The sequence below is a fragment of the Podarcis erhardii genome (genome assembly GCF_964252035.2).
Source record: "Podarcis erhardii genome assembly, chromosome: 7".
Classification (NCBI taxonomy): domain Eukaryota; kingdom Metazoa; phylum Chordata; class Lepidosauria; order Squamata; family Lacertidae; genus Podarcis; species Podarcis erhardii.
In genome coordinates this window covers 54,463,483-54,483,431 of record NC_138511.1, presented here as the reverse complement: position 1 = coordinate 54,483,431, position 19,949 = coordinate 54,463,483, and the positions used below count along the sequence as shown (strand labels likewise).

General features: G+C 46.3%; 1 protein-coding gene across 3 annotated transcripts in view; it reads right to left on the bottom strand.

The window, feature by feature from the left end:
- The window catches only part of PLEKHG4 (pleckstrin homology and RhoGEF domain containing G4), a 49,681-nt gene that overhangs the window by 8,698 nt on the left and 21,034 nt on the right, over positions 1-19,949 (bottom strand). For all 3 annotated transcript variants that reach the window (XM_081872096.1, XM_081872097.1, XM_081872095.1), the window contains exons 4-13: positions 19,191-19,406; positions 17,468-17,591; positions 15,567-15,660; positions 15,190-15,276; positions 12,846-12,962; positions 12,550-12,648; positions 11,729-11,877; positions 7,384-7,522; positions 6,321-6,443; positions 3,702-3,896 (exon numbers count right to left, since the gene is read on the bottom strand). In XM_081872096.1, coding sequence (XP_081728222.1) covers positions 3,702-3,896; positions 6,321-6,443; positions 7,384-7,522; positions 11,729-11,877; positions 12,550-12,648; positions 12,846-12,962; positions 15,190-15,276; positions 15,567-15,660; positions 17,468-17,591; positions 19,191-19,406 — 1,343 coding nt within the window. The remainder of the gene's footprint in view (positions 1-3,701; positions 3,897-6,320; positions 6,444-7,383; positions 7,523-11,728; positions 11,878-12,549; positions 12,649-12,845; positions 12,963-15,189; positions 15,277-15,566; positions 15,661-17,467; positions 17,592-19,190; positions 19,407-19,949) is intronic.

The following is a 19,949-nucleotide window of genomic DNA, read 5'->3' as shown; positions in this document are numbered from 1 at the left end:
CCCCAAACTGAAAACAACTGTCCCCAGAGGGAATGTGGAGAGCTCTGGCGGATATGGAGTAGGGTTAAGCCAAAGGAGGGATTCAGCCTGAAAGAATAGCACAAGTGGGCAAGCTGTGAATGCAAAACATGACCCCCTGCACACCGCAATTCAGACATAACTGCATTGGAACAAAGATCGCTCCTGCAACCAACTCTGAAGTGAGAGCTAGTGCAGAACATTGCCTCGCATCTCAATAAAAGTGACCCCCTTTTGCCAATTTCCAAGAAAGGCTTTTGGGGGCTGGTGGTGGTGAGAAATGCAGTAGCCTATGGCTGTCTCTTCTGCTTCAGTGAGGCCACTCCCACGTCCATTCAGATGATTGGCTTCGTTGTTCCTCACCCCCTCTTCCAGGTTAGGCCTGGTTGGTTCTAGTCTGGACCAGATTCTGAATAAATGTAAGCGGGAGATGGAAATAGAGCACAGTGCAGCCAAAGCCTGTCAGAAACAAAGTAAGGAGTGCTGAGCAGGACTTAGGTCCTCATGAATGCCATCTTGGTTGCCAGACTGTAGTGGGTATTTTGGGCGGATGGGAGTGCATTCTGTAGCATATGTGGAGAGTCCACATATTATTCTACTTTATTAATTGTTCTGTAATACTTTCCCAAGTGTTGCTCTGGTATTGTTGTCTAGAGGGCAGCATTGCAAAAGTAGGACAGGAACCCCCCCACCCAGAACATTTGTGTCACAAGATTTCCACAGGAAGCTACAGAGCATACTGAGCAGTCTGCCCACCTCAAAACTTTTGCAGGAGCAAATAGCACTGAAAGTGTGATCGCATATACCGCCCCACCCCCACCCTGAACACAATACAGCCCATAAATGTAGAGTTTAAAGGACGCGGGGGGGGGAGGTTCCATAATCTCCCAGCCAATGGCTGGCCTTTACAGCCTGAGACAGCATCCCACACAAGGGACTAATAAAACAGGGCCTACAAGAGAAAGTGTCTTCATGAAAGAACTCTGCATATCCTTGCTATGTCCAGTCCTGTGCTCACAATACTGGTCCCACTGCAGACATGCAGAGAACTCCAAGGCCAGCCCCCAAGGGGGGGGGGTTGTGGGCTGAAAAGAAGAGCAGATGCCAAGAGTCTGAGGCCTGCCACTTTGAACAGAGCAGGCTGAGCAAGGGATGTGTGCAGGCTCCCTCATTAGACATGCATTTCCAGCTGGGCTGGAAAATCATCTGCAAGCCCAGGCTGCATCTGCAACTCTGATGCTCCCTGTCTCCAGTTTCCGTGGCACAAAAGAGATAAGAATCACAGAGTTGTAAGGGATCTTGAGGGTCATCAAATCCAACCCACTGCAATGCAGTAATCACAGCTAAATAATTCCTGACAGATGGCCACCCAACCTCTGTTTAAAAAGCTCCAGTGAAGGAGAGTCCACTACCTTCCAAGGCAGCCTGTTTCTCTGTTGGACAGCTCTTACTGTTACACCATTTTTCCCAATGTTTAGTTGGGAGGAGGAGGAGGAGGAAGGTGAAGAGGATGTGAGGCCAGCAGCCCTTAGAGTATCAGTTTAACACAGAAGCAGGATCAACAAGTCAGCACAGGGACAGTCTAGGAAGTTTTGTGGTCCCCATCCTCTCCTTTTACTCATGCAGATACACCAGCATACAGTGCAATCAGAGTTCCACACTGATACTTCCCCAAAAGGCCTCCTTATATTTTTACTTATTAACAAAGACAATGCTTGGCTAGGAAACATTTTTAGTATCTATATACTTGGTGCAAAAGAAAGCGCAGATAGCCTGCCCTGAGCCTTTAATGTTGAGACAGAGGGAACACCTGCGGACCTCCGGAAGTTGTTGGGCTGCAGCCCCCACCCTCATCTCTGATCATTGGCCATGCAACATCTGGAGGATCACAAGTTCCCCACCCCTAATTTCATGGGAGAGCATTTTCTATCAGTCAAAGTTGGGGTGATTGTTCCTGGGTGCCAGCTGCTCCTCCCTCTTTGCCTTCCCTCATCACAGATGACAAATTGACCAGCCAAGAAAAAAGGCAAGAGTTTGAAAAAAAAAAGTGGGGGGAGGCCTTCCCGCATCCTGGGTGAACTCTACACTCCCCCAAAGACGACAAGCTCCTCTGCTTCCTATTTGGGTTAACTTTGCATGGGAGGCTGCATCTCCTTTCTTTTCTTCTCCCTGCTACTGACACCCCCAAGCAGCTAAGAGAGAGAAACAGTATCCCCTCAGAAATGAACCCCCTGCAAGACAAAGGAAAGAAGCTCCAGCATACCTTCATCCTTCTGCCAAGAGGCTCTGTAGCACAGGGTGAACCACCAAAAGTGTAAAGCCCAATGGAAGTCCCGCTCCTGTCTCCTCTGCAGCCAAAGCCAAAGCCAATCCCAAAAGTAACCAATGAGGGGGCTCCAGTCAAAGAGCCAGCCTATTCACAGGCAAATGCTCCCTGCTGAAGTGCCAGATGGAAGAAGGGGGCAGGTGGGGGTGCTGGAGAGAAGGGTTGGAGTCAGCACAAGAGTGGGGGGAGGAGGAGAGGCTCCAGGGCCTGTGAGGGACAGCACTCCATTACTGCTCCTAAGCAAAAAAGCTCTTACAGAGACAGGCACCAAAACAACCCAAACACCCCCACCCCACCTCCGCTCAGGGGTGCCTGGAGCTCTTTTGTCCTTGCTTATAGGAGATACACAGTCTCCCATTCTTTTCAGGAAATTAGAATGACTACTATTATAACCTACCCCCAACCTGAGACATTTGAACTACTTGCTGACCAGTGGTGGCTTGTACAGGTGAATGAGTCGCCACAGATCAAACTTTACTGGCAGGACTCAAATGCCATCATTTTCAACAAAGGCAGTTCACACATTCAGCCAAGAGGAATCAAGCCTCCATGAGTGACATATGCGTTTCCATGACTGGAATTAGGAACTATGGAATGTAACCTGTGATTCTTTGGCAAAGAATCTTGCTTTTTCTTTTTTAAGTACAGAAAGTAGGACTGTTTTCTGAGAAGCCTCAACGCCGCCCAGCCACTTGCCAAGACACAGAATATGACCTCTAGTCCCAAATCTCTCTTGAAGCAGGGAAGGGGTGTCAGCTGCCTGACTTTTGTTGAACCTGTTGGAAGTGCTGGGATGCAACTCAGCTTATTAAGGCCAGTAAGATGGCATGGGGATGGGTTCGTCCACACTTCTGCTTGTCCTGTGTCTAGACAGTCCAAGTGATTTTCTGATTGTCTCCGGCTTTCTAGGCACAGGCCGTAGCTGTTTTGCCTTTGTCCTGCTTCATTCCCCTGGAAAGCCCGCTCTTTGGCACAAAATTGGAACAAAGAGCAATGTGCAGAAAACCCAGTTGCCCTTTGTTCTGGTTCAGTGCTAAGCCACAGGTTTTTGCAGGGGAAAGTGGCAGGGCAAAGGAAGTGTAAATGAGCCCTTAGGAAAGAGTTCCCAATTCTAGCTATCAAGCATGCATGTCCTATAATAAACATAGCTCTCTTATTTTCATACTCAAAGTCTCGCTGTGATTGCTTTCAGGCTAAAAAGCATCCAAACAAGGATCCATGACTAAGCTCAACTTCTGTTGTGGCAAATAAATGCCGTATGCTAAGACACACACAGAGAGAGTGCAAGCCACAGCATGGCAGTGAATCTGAACAGAAGTTACATTAGGGGACATCTGTCTCCCTCTACAGAACTCACCTGGTCAAAGAATTCATACAGCTTGATGGTCTGGCCTATCCGGCTCCTGCTGGCCTCCAGTTGGCTGCAGAACCTCTGGAACTGGGTTCTGTACATCTGCAACTTGACACGACACCCTGCGTGCAGCTCAGCAGAGGAAGCATCTTCCCACTTGTCCATCTCTCTCAGAGATTCCCAACCCCTTCGGCAATATTCCTGGAAACAAAGCCCAACAGCAAATCATTGCATCGCCTCTGGTGGATACATGCAGCTTCTCCTGGTGTTGCAAAGAACCTGAAGGCTGATTAAGCTGACTATTCCAATGTGGTCCTGGGACCTTTCTTGGCATGAGGACCAGCCCTGGTCATATAGGCCTGCCTGGTGGAATCATCATGACTAACCAACCTCTGGAAAGGCTGTAAAATGTGGCCAAAGACCAGGTGGGTTGAGCTGAGGGGGTCTCAACATGGGACAGAGATGCATGAAAGTGGCCTTTCCAGACTACAACTCCCAACAGCCCTAGATGTCCAAGATCAGGGATGATGGAAGTTGTAGTCCTGAAGATCATGGGAGCACTATGGGCCCTTTGCCTAGCAATGTGCATGTGTGTGGAGGATTGGGGGTACATGACAAAGAAAAATAAGAGGCAGCCAGTGTATATGCCACAGCACTGCAGGCAAGAAATGTTCCTGCCAAAATCCATCTCATCTTTCCTCCTCACAAGAAGCTAAGCCACCCAGGCATAGGGCTTGCAAATGCAGGGGAAACCTCCATTCCTGAATAGAGACGAGAACTGCCCCCAAGACATTTTTCACTGCGTCGCTTGCTCTGTTCTCCTAGTGCTGGCTTGGCTGCCCCACAGCTCCAAGTTCTGCTGCACTTCAGCCCCAGTTCCTAGTATCCCCGCTACGGGGAAGTCTTTTGAAGGTTTCAATCCCTCCTTAACGTACTTCTCATTTCCCTTTCAGAAGACTATTTGCAAGTATTCGATAGCTGGTTTTTTTCTTGCTCTCAGGGGTTAATGTTGGAGAGACAAGTTACTAAGGGTGTAAGGTAAAAAGGTAAAGGACCCCTGGATGGTTAAGTCCAGTCAAAGGCGACTAAGGGTGTAACTGGCCTGCTCTAACAGTAGGTGGTGATGTAACCTCTCTTGTCACTTGGCTAGAGTGCATAGTTTCCTCTATATTGTTCAAATGTCCTCTTTAACATCTTATTATGGTTTCTTCTGCTGAATCTAGCTGTGCAGCATTGCTTACCATTGCTTGCACAGCTGCTTACTCTTACTGTATTTTTTTCTCAGTTCTACTAGAAGTTAGAATGTTTGTCAAAATTTCATGACATCACAACAGCCCTTTTAACTGCTGCCAAGAGTCTTCAGTGCCATCGCAAGCAAAATCTCTAAGCACATTGCAATACAGACTGGAATAAGGGAGGGGGAATAGTGTCCTGCTACTTCCACTCCAACACTGTTGCAAGGAAATAAAGATGAGTTCTGAGCAGCAATGGAGAAGAAATTTGATTCAGTTGACATTTAAAGCCAAATCAATCATATTTGCAGTTTCCAAAATGTTATGAGAATTGAAACACAGAACAATCCTTTGAAATTCATGCTTATCCAAATTTTGTGCTGTTCCCCAATCAATGTTTACATATATGCATATATGAGGAGAAAGGGCACATAAACATGGACTATATTAGTAAAAAAATAACATACAAAAGGGCATTATGTTAAATGAAATCACTCACAAAAATGTGTGCATTAGTCTAAACTGCATTTAATAATGTATTTATTAGGATATATTTGCACTAAATGCTGAAGAATGTCCATTAATATTTTTTTTAATGCAAACTGCTGCAGAAATGTGGAGAACTGAATCTGAGATTGGAAAAATGAGAAAGTAAGGGCCTGTTTGCCCTGCGGTTTCTTAGAATTTGCATCAAATCAGTAACACTTGTCCAAAAGCTTTTCATTTATATCCCAATGTAGAAATGCAAAACAAAACAAAACCCCAAAATAAGCCATGCTTTTTATTGTTGTGTTAGAACAAAAGAAAACCCCCTTTAAGACCAAATAGAAATTTGTTCCCCTTCTGATCCAATCCTTTTTTGGGCACCTGAACAGAAAAACACTCATTTTCCCTTGTGGCACATTGTGCGAGTGTTCCTCTTTCACCGATGCCTCCTTGAAATAGCATGGAGGAAGATGTGGCATGGGAACCCAGAATCCCGCACAAACTTGTGGCAGTACTAATCTGCACTGCAACAAGCAGAAGAACATGGAACAAATGGATGTGCAGATAAAGCCCAAGAGAGCTAAAGTGGACAGATCTTTCCATCACTGGTTCTGAGGTATGTATGTACACATATGCATACAAAAATCAGGAGACTCCCAGTCTCCAGTGAGGACCCACTGCAGTTGCCCATGCAGAGTCCTGCCTGCAGATCCTAAAGTTCACCAAGGCACAACCAATGTACAATGAAAGTTTTCTTTGAGCCAAGGTTCTTTAGGGCTTAGCCCCAGAACCTCTTTTCATGTCACTGCTCAGCCTTGGGATATGATATATTAATGAAAAAGTGTTTGCCTCTAAACAAAGCAGCCAGCCTGTGGATTTGTGCAGAGAGTGTCGGGAGAGGACTTACACTTGCAATGAGCTCAAAGTCCTGGAACTGCCTCTGTGCTTTAAGCAAGACCTCCAAAGAACCATCCAGCTCACTCAGCTCCGTGAGCCGTGTTTGACCAACATTCTCCATCCATCTGCTGACCTACAAGAGGCAAAAAGGTAGATCAAGGCCAAGAAGAAGCCTCTCCGCCTTCAGAGAGCAAAACCACACACTCCTGTTCCTGGAAAGAATGGGAGTCGCCCCGCCCTTTGGTCTCCTAGGGAATGAGTGGTGCCTCCTCCACCTCCCACTTAAGGGAATCTCCTCTCCTCTCAATCATTTAGCCTTCTAGATTATTATTATTTTTAATCTCTGCCATGTGATTCTGTGCTACTTTCAGATTTTGATCTCTTTTCGTGTTGTTTATTTTTATCCTGTTTTGTGTTGTAAGCTGCCTTGAGAACTTGGCTACATAAAAATACTTAGAATGAATAAATCCATATGCTTGTAATGACAGAGGGCGGGCTCTGGAGCTCTTTGCTCAAAACTTTGAGTATGAGGTCTCTTGACTCCAGAGACTGGGACGGTGCAATTGTGGCACTTCACATTGCTCCTAGAGTTCCTAGATGCTGCTGCTCATGCTGCTAGCACAGTCCTTATATCATGGATGTTTTTGGGAACCTTACCTGCCAAGCCCAGGGAAAGGCCCTGTCCCACTGCTCTTCCATTAACAGAAAACATGAGTCCAAACTGGATGCAGGATGCACATCTATCTACTGACCTCTAAAATACAAGCCTTTTTAACAAGTGGTGTTAACCTGCTCCAGTGATGGATCACAGCCAATCAACCTCAACCCCAGGCTACAAGACTGAGTGGCCAAAGGAGGTGAAAAAAACTCCCATTGGCCCAAGGCCTGCCAATCACACTATTTCAGCCCCATCAAGATTTAATTTCAGCCATCCCAGGTGCTGTTTAGTGGACGTTCTGCTTCACTGTCAACACCAACCCCTGAGCCTGACTGTGCATAGTTTTTGGCCAGCACAGCAGTTAAAAGGATTGGGTTGTAAATCCATCTGAGCTGCCAGAAAAATGTCAACAAACCTCCCGGAAGCTTTCTTCAAAGGCTCCAAAGTCTATCACCAACTCCAGGGCCTGGATGCGCTTGTTTGACATCATCACCAGCTGATGGATGCCCTCGTCCACTCCATTGTAAAGTGCAACAGCTGCCTCCAGCGCATCTCTGAAAGGGAAGCATGGCCCAGGTATCATCAGCTGGAGTTCCAGTTTCTTACAACCTGCTACTGTGGGTACTGCTTAAATCCCTGAGATGCTGTGACTCAAACAAAGGCCCAAGATTCCAGGACATTGGAGGGTGATGGGGTGACAGAGGAGGGCACCAGCTCATTGCACAGCCATGTGGCAGGGCAGAGAACAGATGCCAATGTCCCACTGCCCTCCAAGAGCTTCACTTCCCTTCTGATCAGGATGCAGCAAGCAGCTGCTGGTGTCCTCTCTTCTGGCTGGATTTGTTGGAGTGGGAAAGGAAGCTCTACTTGTGAATGGCTGCATGGCTTGCCAGGCTGCCTCAAAGTTCATTTCACACCCAGCAGCATCTCAGTCTGCCCTGGAAACATCTAAATATCTGAGAACTACTGTAGGTGGAGAAGGTAGTGTGGACACTTTTTTGATTGCACTGCCACAACTGCTACCACCCCCACCACCCATTATGCCTGCTGACAAGATGACTGGCAAGCTTGCACAGAGACCTTTCCTGGTCCAGAAGCTCATCCAATCAATGAATTCATCTTTCCTTTTCACCCCAATCTGGGGCAAACACAGCCAATGGCTGCCTAATTCTGCTCTGTGCTGTGCAGGAGGCAGCAGTCACAGCCAGCCGAAAGGGGCCTTCCCTAGGCTGTGCTCAAAGCCTTGAAGAAGGATCTGGTAAGCGGAGCAGTGGGGCAAAAAGTTTAGGATGGCAGAGCGCCAGTATGCCTTGCCGCCTGTGCTGAGCTCAGTAAAGGAGGTTACCCCACACATACTTTCCAGATCAAATCACCAGATTCAAGCAGGCCTACAACAAAAAGGAGACGCTTGAAGTGGGTTTAGAGCCTCCCCCTCCCCACCGGAATCTGTTTTCCTTGGCCACTGTTACTTTGTAGGGGGGTGGGGGGAAGGTTCCAACAGCAAGTGCCAACAAATGTCTTGTGTGATTCCAGGGTAATTTTAGACTCCTGTGTCTGAAAGTTGCTTTTGGCAGGACTCCTTTTTGGAGATTTCCTTACCAGGCTGAAGGCTCTTTCTCTCATTGAAGGGCTGGTGGGGGTGCTTGAGAAATAAGGAAACTGAACTCACTCAATTTCAAAAGGAAAATGCAGGCACTCTTAGCGGAAAGAGGAACAGTCTTCAAAGACAGCGTCTCAAATACAGGCCAGCAGGGGGCAAGCCCTTTGTCCTATCACCACTAGCCCTGGCAAGGAGAGCTCTCTGCCCCATGGAAGCTAGTCTTCAGAGTCTTCTGAGCCCACCCACAGTGCCTGAGCATGGCCACAGGCCCTTACAAGGCAAGCCACAGACTGGAAGGAGACCTTCCCAGGCTGAACCAGGTCAGAGCCAAGCAACAGGCAGAGCTAGGCCATCACTCTTGCAAAAGCATCAGAGGGAACTGGCAGCCTTAGGACAGCCCAGGTGGGAGCCCAGGCATACAAAGTGGGGGTGATCCAAGTGTTGGCAGAATGGCCTGGAACTCTCTTGAAGGCAGTAGGGTTGTTGCTGCACAGCTTGTTACTTGTCAGCTAAGTGGGGCTTCATCAGCTCTCTTGGGGTCTGAGCCGAAGGTGACTAACCAGGAGATTCCTGCATTGCAGGAGGTTGGACTAGATGACCCCCAGGGTTCCTTTCAACTCTACAATTAAATGATTCTAAAAACAAAGGCTGTTTTAAGGCGGAAGGGCAGGATATAAATTCGATAAATAAATTCAATAAATAAGGTTGCAGTGGATAGCATGATTAAGATGTCAACCCAGTGTGCGGCCAACAGCGTGACAAAGGGCTAATTCTATGCTAGGGATCATTATTAGGAAAGAGATTGGAACTAAAACTGCCAGCATAATAATGCCCCATTATGCAATCTTATGGTGCAACAACACCAGGAAGATTGTGTACATTTCTATTCACCTCACCCCAAAAAGGATATTATAGGGTGTGAAAAGGTTCAAAATGATCAAGAGGGTGGAGCATCTCCCTTATGAGGAAAGGTTACAGCCTTTGGCTTCTGGTTCACTTCCAGGCATCTCCTTCAGCAAAGGAATGTGGAGTCTCTGGTCCGAGGGCCAAATGTGGCCCTCCAGCGCCCCCCACTCGCCCACAGGACTCTCTCCAGGCCACGCCCCTTCCTGAGCCACACCCACCAGTACTGCTTTTGCCTGAGTAGAATGAACTCATTTAATACCGGTACTTCTTTCTTTGTCTGCATGATGTATGCATGAACAGAAACTAGATGGCTGTATAAAGGTAAAACAAATTCACCCTCATTGCTTTGTCCACTTTTGCCTCTAGTCCCACTCACCACTGTAATGTGGCCTCTGGAAGTTTGCCCAGAAGGGAATGTGGCCCTCTGTCTGAAGAAGATTCCCCATCCCTGCTTTTGGATTCTGATTGCTGGAGGAAAGCCAACCACCTTCCATATGGAAGGGCCCTGAACTTCCGTTCAAGTGCAGTGGAAAGTACGGTACCCCCAAAGGAAAGCCCTGGCTCATTGCTTGGGTCATTGGAGCTTGCTTACTGCAGACTCCCCAGAGCACTGCTGGAAAAGCGCACTGGTACAAAGAGCTGATTTGGTATTTGCATACTTAAGAAAAGGCTGCTGGATCAGGCCAGTGGCACATCTAGCCCAGCATCCTGTTCTCACAGTGGCCAACCAGATGCCTGTGGGAATCTTGCAAACAAGACCTGAGTGCAACTGGAGTGGAGCTTTTCAACAGGCAGAAAGGTAAGGTAAACACAACAAACTGGTTCAACAGCAAGGTAAAGGCAGCCAGGAGCCAAGGACTTTGTCATGAATCTGAGTAAATCAATAAAGGCAGGGTGACAAGGGACCCCCAAGTCTGTACATGTGATCCTCCCACAGGAGCCAGACGGGTAGGGGAGACCTATTTTGCATTACACTGTTACAGACACAAGAAGCAGCAGGCAATCCATCAAGAACTTTTTTTTTTTGCTAGTCCTGTATACTGCTGAAAGCCTATGTTTTTCCTCCCTGTCCCCCTGAGCAGGCATGATCCAGCCCTGCTAGTGGCGAGAGGCCCTATCTGAAAGCACATCAATAGAAGGACTGGTCTGTGCAGCCACATCCCAAGTTCAGAAGTATTCAAAGTACTAATGTGAGACTAAGGGCTTATCCACACTTCCTCCCCCACCCCCGCTTTCCCTCAGGAAAACCCACAGTTTAGTGCTGAATTGGAACAAATGGCAATTGGATTTTCTACGGGTTGCTATTTATTCCGCTTTAGCACTGAAGAGTGGTTTTTGGGGGCGGGGGGAAGCAATGGGGCAAACACAAAAGTGCTCAGACCTGTGCCTAGAAAGCACGGAACAAGCAGAAAACCACTCAAACCCATGCTTTCTAGGCATGGGACAAGCAGACGTGTGGACCAGCCCCAAGAGGGCATTTTTCTGCTTGTGCAATTCAATGCAATTAGATTCTGCAGGCCGTCACTTGAACAACACAGCACATTTTTGCCTCTCACACTTGTGCATGCGCACAACAAATCCCTGCCCAAATCTCCAGAGTCCAGATCAGCAGACCTGCTGCTGTGCTGCAGACAGGCAGCTCTCCCTTCCTCATAGCCTGGAGTCCCAGGGCAGGGGGAGAACCTCCAGCAGGCAGAGCCAGAGGCTCTTCTCCTCCCACCCAAGGAAGCTGCAGAGGGAGGAGCTAGGGCCTGTCTGGGAAGTGGTATGAAGAGTGTGCAAATGGAGCACCTCTATGCAAATAAACAAAAAGCATTCCATCACTGAATCATTCAAACATGTCACTCACAAAACAGTGTGACATGGTGGATAAAGGACTAGAGCTTGCATCCCTCCTTGCCCTTGGAGCTCGCTGAAGAGCTATGGGCAAGTCATTCTCAGGCTAAGCTACCTCCTTCTCACAGGGTTGTTGGGAGGATAAAACACCACGTACCATACTCTGAACTCCTCAGAGGGAAGGTTGGATAAGCATTAGATAGTAAAATAATTTAATATGAGTCATTGTTATTTATGGGCGTCATTTATTTTTAATTTGGGGGCAGAATCTGAATTGCCAGAGCCCCTATGGCTTCATGCACTAGGGGGGCAGAGTGGCAGTTCTTGTGTGCTTGGGGGCCTTTCACAGCACACCCATCCTTCCTGCTTTTCTCCTGGCCACTCTCCCTCCCCACTCTCTGTTTCCCTATAGACTCACCTGTAGTCCTCTGTCAGAGTAACACAGGACTCTTCTTTCCTCAGGCGAGCAAGAAGTGCCCCTCCTTCCAGCTGCAACCTGACCAGCCGTCTATCATCAAGAACAGTCTTCATTAATTGCCTGTAGCTCTTCAGCAAGGCATCAGCCTCCTGAGAAACCAAGAAAAGCACACAGACCCTGCTCAGGGCATTTACAATCAAATGTTTTTCTTAACCAGTATGAAAAGCAGCCTGAGAAAATTGCCCACCCTCACAAGCTCCTAAAAGTGACCTGGGAACAGAAGATGAGAATCCTCCCTCTTTGCTGAGGTATTATGATGATTTAGACCCAGTCGTTTTGCTCTGAGATCAACTGGTCCTTTTCCGTCCTTCCTGACACAGGTAGGTGCTGCTCTGAGGCCAACAGAACAGCAAGAGGCACCCAAGTTTCACACTGAAAAGATGACACAGAATGGCAGAGGGCACTGCCTCCTTACATCCTGCTCTCTGCTGTAGTTGTGCTGCAAAGCCTGCTGGCCTGGCCAGGTCTCCAGGCACTCCAGGGTCTCCTCCCCAGCAAGCTGTCTCTCTGCGGCAAGAAAGAAGCACCGGGATGCCCAAGACTGACACACCACTCCCTTCCCACAATACATTCTGGGCAACTGCTCTTTACTTCCTGGAGCGGACCTTCATTTCTGGCCATGGCGGCCAAACATAATAATGATACATTGGGGTGATTGTAAATGTTTGTGTCATTTACTCAGTGCTCCCCTCCCCTTGCTTACTCTTCAAACTCTTGAAACAAGTGATGGTTGTTCTATAGACGGGAAGCAGAAGACTCACCTCCGCTTTCTCTGGCCAGCTGCTGGACTCCACAGCTTGGATAGCTTCCCTGAGGAAGGTGCCGGCATCTTCGCATCCATGCAGCAAGTGCTCCAGGCGCTGAAAGGCCAGCAAGCAGTACAGAGTTGACTGACAGCCCACCTCCTTCCTTGAGGCTCCCAAACTAAGCAGTTTTCTCCTGGGTTAGGGAGGGGAATGCTGGGAGGCCCCAGAGACTGGTCTGGACTATGGCCAAAGCTGCTTATACCACCAAGCAGCAGCATTACTGGGCCTGGATGTGAGCATCACTCACTCACCATTCGAAAGCGCAGCCAGTCCTGATGGCAATACGGAAGGGACCCATCAAATTCCAGGGGCAGCTGCCCCCCCTCGATGTGCTTGTGGAGGGATTTCATGGAGGTGAGAAGTTCCCACTGAGGAGAAACAAACATGCAAGTGCAAAGCTGAGGCAAAGACCCCTGAGATAGGCCAATGGGCCAGCGAACTGGGCCCAGACTCTCCTGCTGGCCTTCACACCAATACCTCCCAGCTGTGCTGCATCTTGGAATAAGGCACTTGCAGGAGAGGTTCAGAGAGGAGAGAGATTAGGACAACGAGAGGAATATTGGAAGGTTCAGGACAGAGAAAAGAAAGGACTTTTTCACACAGCATCACCTAGCTGAGCTGCGGTATTTTCTCCCACAAAAGGCAGTGAAGATCAACAACTTGGCTACCTTTATAAAGGAGGTACGACAAGCTCACAGAAGAGGGGAAAGCTATCAAGGGCTACCCGCCATGATGGCTATGTTCTGCCTCTATCTTTGGTCAGCAGTAGGGGATAGGGAGGATCAGAGTGATTCTTAGTCACCATGGGTTAAAAACTTGTCCCAAGAGCCAAGGGATGTATAGACCCTCCTGGTGAGAGCCTGAGATTTTCCTTGGATGAAGGAGAAGTGCATGGAGTGAACACAGACTAACAAAGCAAGGCGGGTGAAGGGTGGCTGCCACAGCCCAACCCCCAACAACAGAAACTCAGTTGGTTGACCAGTTGGTTGGTGGCAGCTCAGCAGAGCAGCACTAGAGGAGCTACCCAGGGTCAGGCATGAGTTACAAAAGGGAAGCAATGCCCTCAGGTTTCCCCTGGTGATGGCAAAGCATTCCTTATCTGGTCCAATTGATAATACAATCGTACTTCGGAAGTCGAACGCCTTGCGAGTCGAACGTTTTGGGTCCTGAACACCACAAACCCAGAAGTGAGTGTTCCGGTTTGCAAACGTTCTTTGGCACCCAAACATCCAACGTGGGTTCTACAGCTTCCAATTGGCTGCAGAAGCTTTCTACAGCTAATCAGAAGCTGCACCTTGGTTTCTGAACGTTTTGGAAGTTGAACGGACTTCCAAAACTGATTCTGTTTGACTTCTGAGGTACCTGTACTTGTCTGGTGTCTTCTGCTGCTCTCCCTTCTTTCCAGAGCCTCCTTGGCTTAAGGCTTAAGCCATTTCTCCTCTAGCACTGAGAACATCTCCCCGCCTTCCCCAGCCTCCTCGCCTAGTTTAATTGCTGTCTTCCCTTTCAGCTGACATATTGGCATGTTGATGCCTTCTGCTTGTCAGGTTTGCTCTCTCAGCCTGAGAGGCTGGTTCCTTTACACATGCTCAAGTCATGTGAAATCTAAATCATGCACAAAAGAGTCAGGTTGTCATCCTAAATGAGGGAAAAGTCATGAAAAGTGACTGGGCACAAAACACTTTTGTAATTTGAAACAAATATGTTCAGATCTGGAGCAAGTTGACATTCACCCAAAATAATCCATACAAACAAAAACTATGATTGCAAGCTTTTTTCTGAACTTTTGGTTGCCACCAACTAAGTATTACACAGAGTAAACCAATTAAAATTAACAGACACAACTAACTTAAATCCATTAATTTCAATGGGTCTGTTCTGAGTTGAATGTAGCTGGAGAAAACCTTTTATATTTGGAGGACTGCAAGAGGCCACAGAGGAACAAATGTCAATGCTGCAGCTAGACCAAAAGGACAATTTTTGAGATTCTTTACCAGCTTTGAAATAAGCTGTTTTGTCTCAGCAGTATTTTGGAGCTAATGTGAAATTAATTTGTGGGAAGGGAAGAGAGAGAATCAGAGCAGCCTTTTTGTTTTTCCTATAAAGCCCTGTTCTGATGTGCTTTTTGCATTTTGGGAAATTCAGAATGGCTCTTTTTCTTCTCACTGGGAGGCAGCAGATAAATATCTACATTTATCTAAATATCTAAAAAAAAAACATTTTTACAGAAAAGTGGACTGTACCCCCCAGCAGTTCCTTTGATTTGAGTGGTGTAGTGTTAAAGACCTCTCCAAATAAAAGGTAGTCATTGAAGCAGGTTTGTTAAAAATATAAAGTCACAGTGTGCCAGTCCATGCAACCTGGAATGACACACAGGACAGGCCCATCCAACACGTTTTCTAAAGTCTCCCTGCAACTGAGCTTGGAAGCTAAATAACGGAAAATAAAAGGAAGTTGAAATTCCTCTACATTCAAACTCTGTGCTAGATAAGACTACCCAGAATTTTGCAACAAAGAATTGCAGAGGCAAACAAGCCTGAGAGTAAAAGAGTGAAGTGCTCAGAGATGAAAAAGGTGTGTCAATACCACTCATACCTGTATAGAAGCTGGTTTTTCCAATCGAAAACTGATATCTTTCTCAACAAGCAACAGGGCCCCGTGGATGCAGCGAGGGACAGCATCCTGAAAGAGCAGAAACAGAGATTGGAGGAGCCCCTGCTGTTGGCTTTGGCTCTGGTCCAAAGTCTCGTCTGGTCTTATGAGCAGCTGGGCAAGGATCTTTTCTTGACTGTTTGCTTTGCACAGACTTTGCTCTGCCTTCCTACAAGCCATTCCTTTTTTTAAAGTGAAAGAGACAAATTTGATGGCCTGATGGGCGCTGCCACCTGCTTGTTCTAACCGGGTTCCTCTGGTCACTCTTTGGGGTTGGAAGGAAGAGGAAAAGACAAAGGAGTTGGTAGCAAAGGCCTCACCTGCAGAACAGCTAAAGCTTTAAAGAGAGCTGGGACTGGAGAGCATCGACGGGCATCTGCCAGGATAGTTAGGCCCAAAGCCTGGCACTCGGGCCTGGAAGTCAAAAAGAAGAGAAGACTTCATTGCTGAGGATCCATACAAGCTATTCTAGAGTGCCCAACTCTAGACAATAGCCTCTCAGCAACAGCAGCCCTCAACCCACTGGCCCTATTTCTTATACCACCAAGGGTGCTTACAGGTGGAACCTGGCACTACCCAATTACTGCCCTTCTCTTCCACGATATCAGTGGAATTGCAGCTGACTATCCACATTGGTCCTCAGGATTTTATTTAAGGAATGTTCATGGGGGGGGGGGGAGAGAAATACCGCAAAAGGGCACTTTAAAATCATGCATAAGGGCATTTCTAATCTTCGTTTTAATTAACTGCACATTTAAAGAAATAAATAAAAGTACATTTAATTAAATGTCATTAAACATGGATTGTAATAGTAAATTATTGTAATTCTAAGGAACCTTAGAATTTAAAATTTAACTTAGCACATCAATATTATTATGATTATTATTATTATTTACAAAACCCCACCCAGCATAAATCTCTGGAACAGACCAACATAGTTTTCTGTGTCTAGTGGACAACAGCAAGCCAAGGATCATACTAATATGTACTGTCTACTCCATGAGATTTGCTCCTTGATAAGTATGTACAGGATTGCAGCCTGAATTGGTTAACTTTAAAGGTGCTACTAAGGGGTCCGATAAATTTTCAGACCTATGGGGGGGAAGTATTCCCCTTCCCCAACTTCTTCACTTCTACACATTTCCCCCAAAATATGGAATAAGGTGGAGAGATATTAACTGGGCTAAGACCTGGGAGATCAGGATTAAATTTCCACTGTTGAACCTTGAAGCAGTGAAACCTTTAACCTTACTGTCTTGTCACCTAACCTACCTCACAGGGTGGTGGTGGTGGTGGTGGTAATGATGATGATGATGATGATGATGATAACAACAACAACAACAACAACAACAACAACAACAACAACAACAACAACAACAATATACCCTACCCATCAACAACAACAATAATAATATACCCTACCCATCTGGTTGGGTTTCCCCAGCCACTCTGGGCGACTTCCAGAACATATAAAAGCATAATAAAATGTTAAAAACTTCCCTATGGGGAAATGGAGAATCATGAGTGCAACCTTGAGTTCCTTGGGAGGAAATGAGGCAATTAATGTAATAAAGAAGATTTCTAGCCTGTCAACCCCTGGCCTGAGGGTAGTGCTTAGGCAAGGTCTGAAGTAATATAAAAATAAGTAAGTCTAAAAATCAAAGAAAAAAGAATCTGGGACACAACCAGGATTTTCTGGCCTGTGCACATTAGACTCTACATGCAAGTCTTTGGCAAATCCAGTGTGTGAGTTTCTGCTGGGACAGGCTTGCCTGGGTGGGCTGTCCAGGCACAGTGTCATCCATGCTCCTGTACTATGTACTGTATAGGCTTTACATACTATGTTCTCATTTGAACAGTCCCTTGCAGCTTACTACTTTTTGTAATGCCATTTAAAATTTGACAAAGCACTTTATCATTTTTTATCCTCTCAACTAACCAGTAAAGTAGGCCACAGTGCAATTTTAGCAAAACAACAAGAAGAACCGTACTTCCATCTTGAAGGTTAACTAAGTTGCTGTACTCAGGGCTTGATGGCCCCGATGCCTCCTGATTTTCAAAAGCACAGTATCTCTGCAAACAGCACACATGGAGAAGAAATGCAGCCTGCATAACGGGAAACACTAGAAGGCCTACTGGTGTGATACATATATTGCACAGCAGTATTTCTTCCTGCTCTAGTCACTCTCTCCTTCTTCCCTTCCTCAGTCATCCCACAAACCTGAGGACACTCCGTAAGTACAGGAGGAGGCGCATCAGCTCACTAGCATTGCAGTGTGGGTTTAGCCAAATTGTATTCCTCATTGTGATGATGACCACGGCATGTCCATACTTGTCTCTGGTGCCTGTGAATAAGGATGATTTGGTTAAATCTGGCTACGGGGCAGGAATTACAGTTATGCTCTTTCCACGCACAGGAAGCCCTTGGGAAATGTTGGCCATTGGCCATTCGCCTGGACAGGTAAAATGCAGGCAGACACACAGACTTTATTCTAACGAGATAACCTGTGGCTCCTAATCCTTTTAGTGGACAAAACACCTAGGGGGTTTCACCTTGGGCCTTTGATCCAAAAGGAAGTCTCTGTTGGAACCCCAACACAGAAGATTCCCTGGGCTCTCTTCTAAACAAGACTAACCTGACTTTGTGAGGTAGAAGGATGAAAGTGTGAAAGACGCTTGCTTTAAAAAAAGGCAGTTCACAGTTCTCTCCTTCTTTTACTTGGGTTGGGTGCTTTTATTTGCAGGATTTCCAGGCAAATGCAGTATGTGGAACACCATTTGAAAACTACTAGTAGTACTACCACCTAGTGCTTAAGACTAGAGCCCAAAGACCGAAGAAATGGACTACTGGTTTATTATCCAGTTAGTTAGTTACATCTGTCTCTTGCCTTTCTACCAAATGTTGCTCAAGAAAGCTAACTACAATAAAATGCAAAAAAATAACAATAAAAACATAAAAACAGCTGAAGTAAATCATTAACAGAATTTCCCCTCAAACCTCCAAATTGTTCTTACCTCCTGCTATTACTTTTCAATCACTCTTTAATATATTTTAAAATATACGGTATATATTCTGCCACCCTAAGGCACCGATTGGCTTAAACAAATACATGGTTATTTAACATAACATAAATAAAACCAATACAAGAACCTGCCTTCACCTGTTGCCTCCAGCCCAGCAAGGGCCACCCAGTCTAGCAGCTGCTATTGTAAGCCTCAAGCCTCAGTTGGCTTTTCTCATCCCCACCTTTAAAAAGGAGTCTTAAGCATGCAAAACCATATCCACTCATTCACTGAAGACCCACTCACGACTGCAACAGAGAAATGGACTTTCACTAAATATTCAATGAATGAACAGAAGAATGAATGAATACCAAAAAACAAACACATTTTGAAAACCTGTATCCTAGAAGCAGAATTTGTTAACAAGGACAAATGCAAACCTGCATACCAGTAATTAGGTCATTAGGGCAGAATTTGGCACCTGTGGACATACAATGAACAGAGTGCTGTCAATGAAGACCATACTCAAGCATTGGAATGGTCTTCTGAAAGCTCCATTTCCCCCCACATCTTCAAAACAAGCAAGCGATCTCAGCATGTGTTGGAGAGGCTACAGCACCAATGTGGGAAAGGGTTTGACAGTCAGCAACCATGCTTTGGGAAACCTGCTGTGTCAAGTCACATTGGTCCTCAGGCAAAGGCAGTGAGCAGCTCATAGCAGCCCCATCAGTGAAGGTAGTCTTGCTTCTTTCAACTTGAGATGGGCAATGTTTCGTGTCTGCTGTAAGCACTACAAGCCAAAGGAGCAGCATAGAATGATCTGGTCTATAAAGTAAACATTAAGCTTCACTCAGGCACACACACAACCCTTCTCCACCTGCTGCCTTTTTGCAAAGGCAAAATAATTTCAGCAACAGTCTATGAAGAGCCATGCTTATTACCTGGCAGGCAGGCAACTCCACTCCTAAGCACCTCCCAGTTTACATCCTTCATGGAAGTGGGGACAGTTTGTTGACTTCCACCAGATGGAACAAAGGGATATTCTTGGTGTGTGACCACTGCTGAGCCTTCTTCCCAGATAGATCCATGACCAGCTGGCACCAGCCTAACTTGGTCACCTCCTCTGCTGAATTCTTCTACCCATTTCAATGAGGCTTCTGTAAAAGAAAAAGTGATGCTAGAAGAATAGGTCTATCACCAACTTTGTGTTGGGTATTTGGCTGTGAAGCTTGGGTTATAAAAGTGTTGCTTTTTCCTCTTAAGGCCTCTTTTGCATAGGAGAAGAAGGAAGGGTTGGTTTGGCAGGTTTGCTTGCCTGCCTTCACTTTCACTGTGCAAACTACAGCCCATGCTGTCGCAGATGCACACAGAGACCCGTGTCACTGTTGCCAAATAAATTCAGAGAAAATTAGTTTATTTATTAAACTGCAACAGTTAAAAATAAAGCAAATATAATAAACACAAAAATAACCAATTATAGTGTGTTTAAAAGCCACTACTCCACACACCTGCTTATTCATAGCCATTGAACATCAACCCAAAGAGGGGAGGGTAGTAACAGCTCCCATGGGAAATATACCAGCTGAGACCTAGAGAAACAACACAGGACCAAATTCAAGATGGGCAGGTTTCTAATCTGACTGCACCATTTTCCTGATCTAAATGCCCCCTAACTGAAGCTGTCCTGTAGGGGGATATAG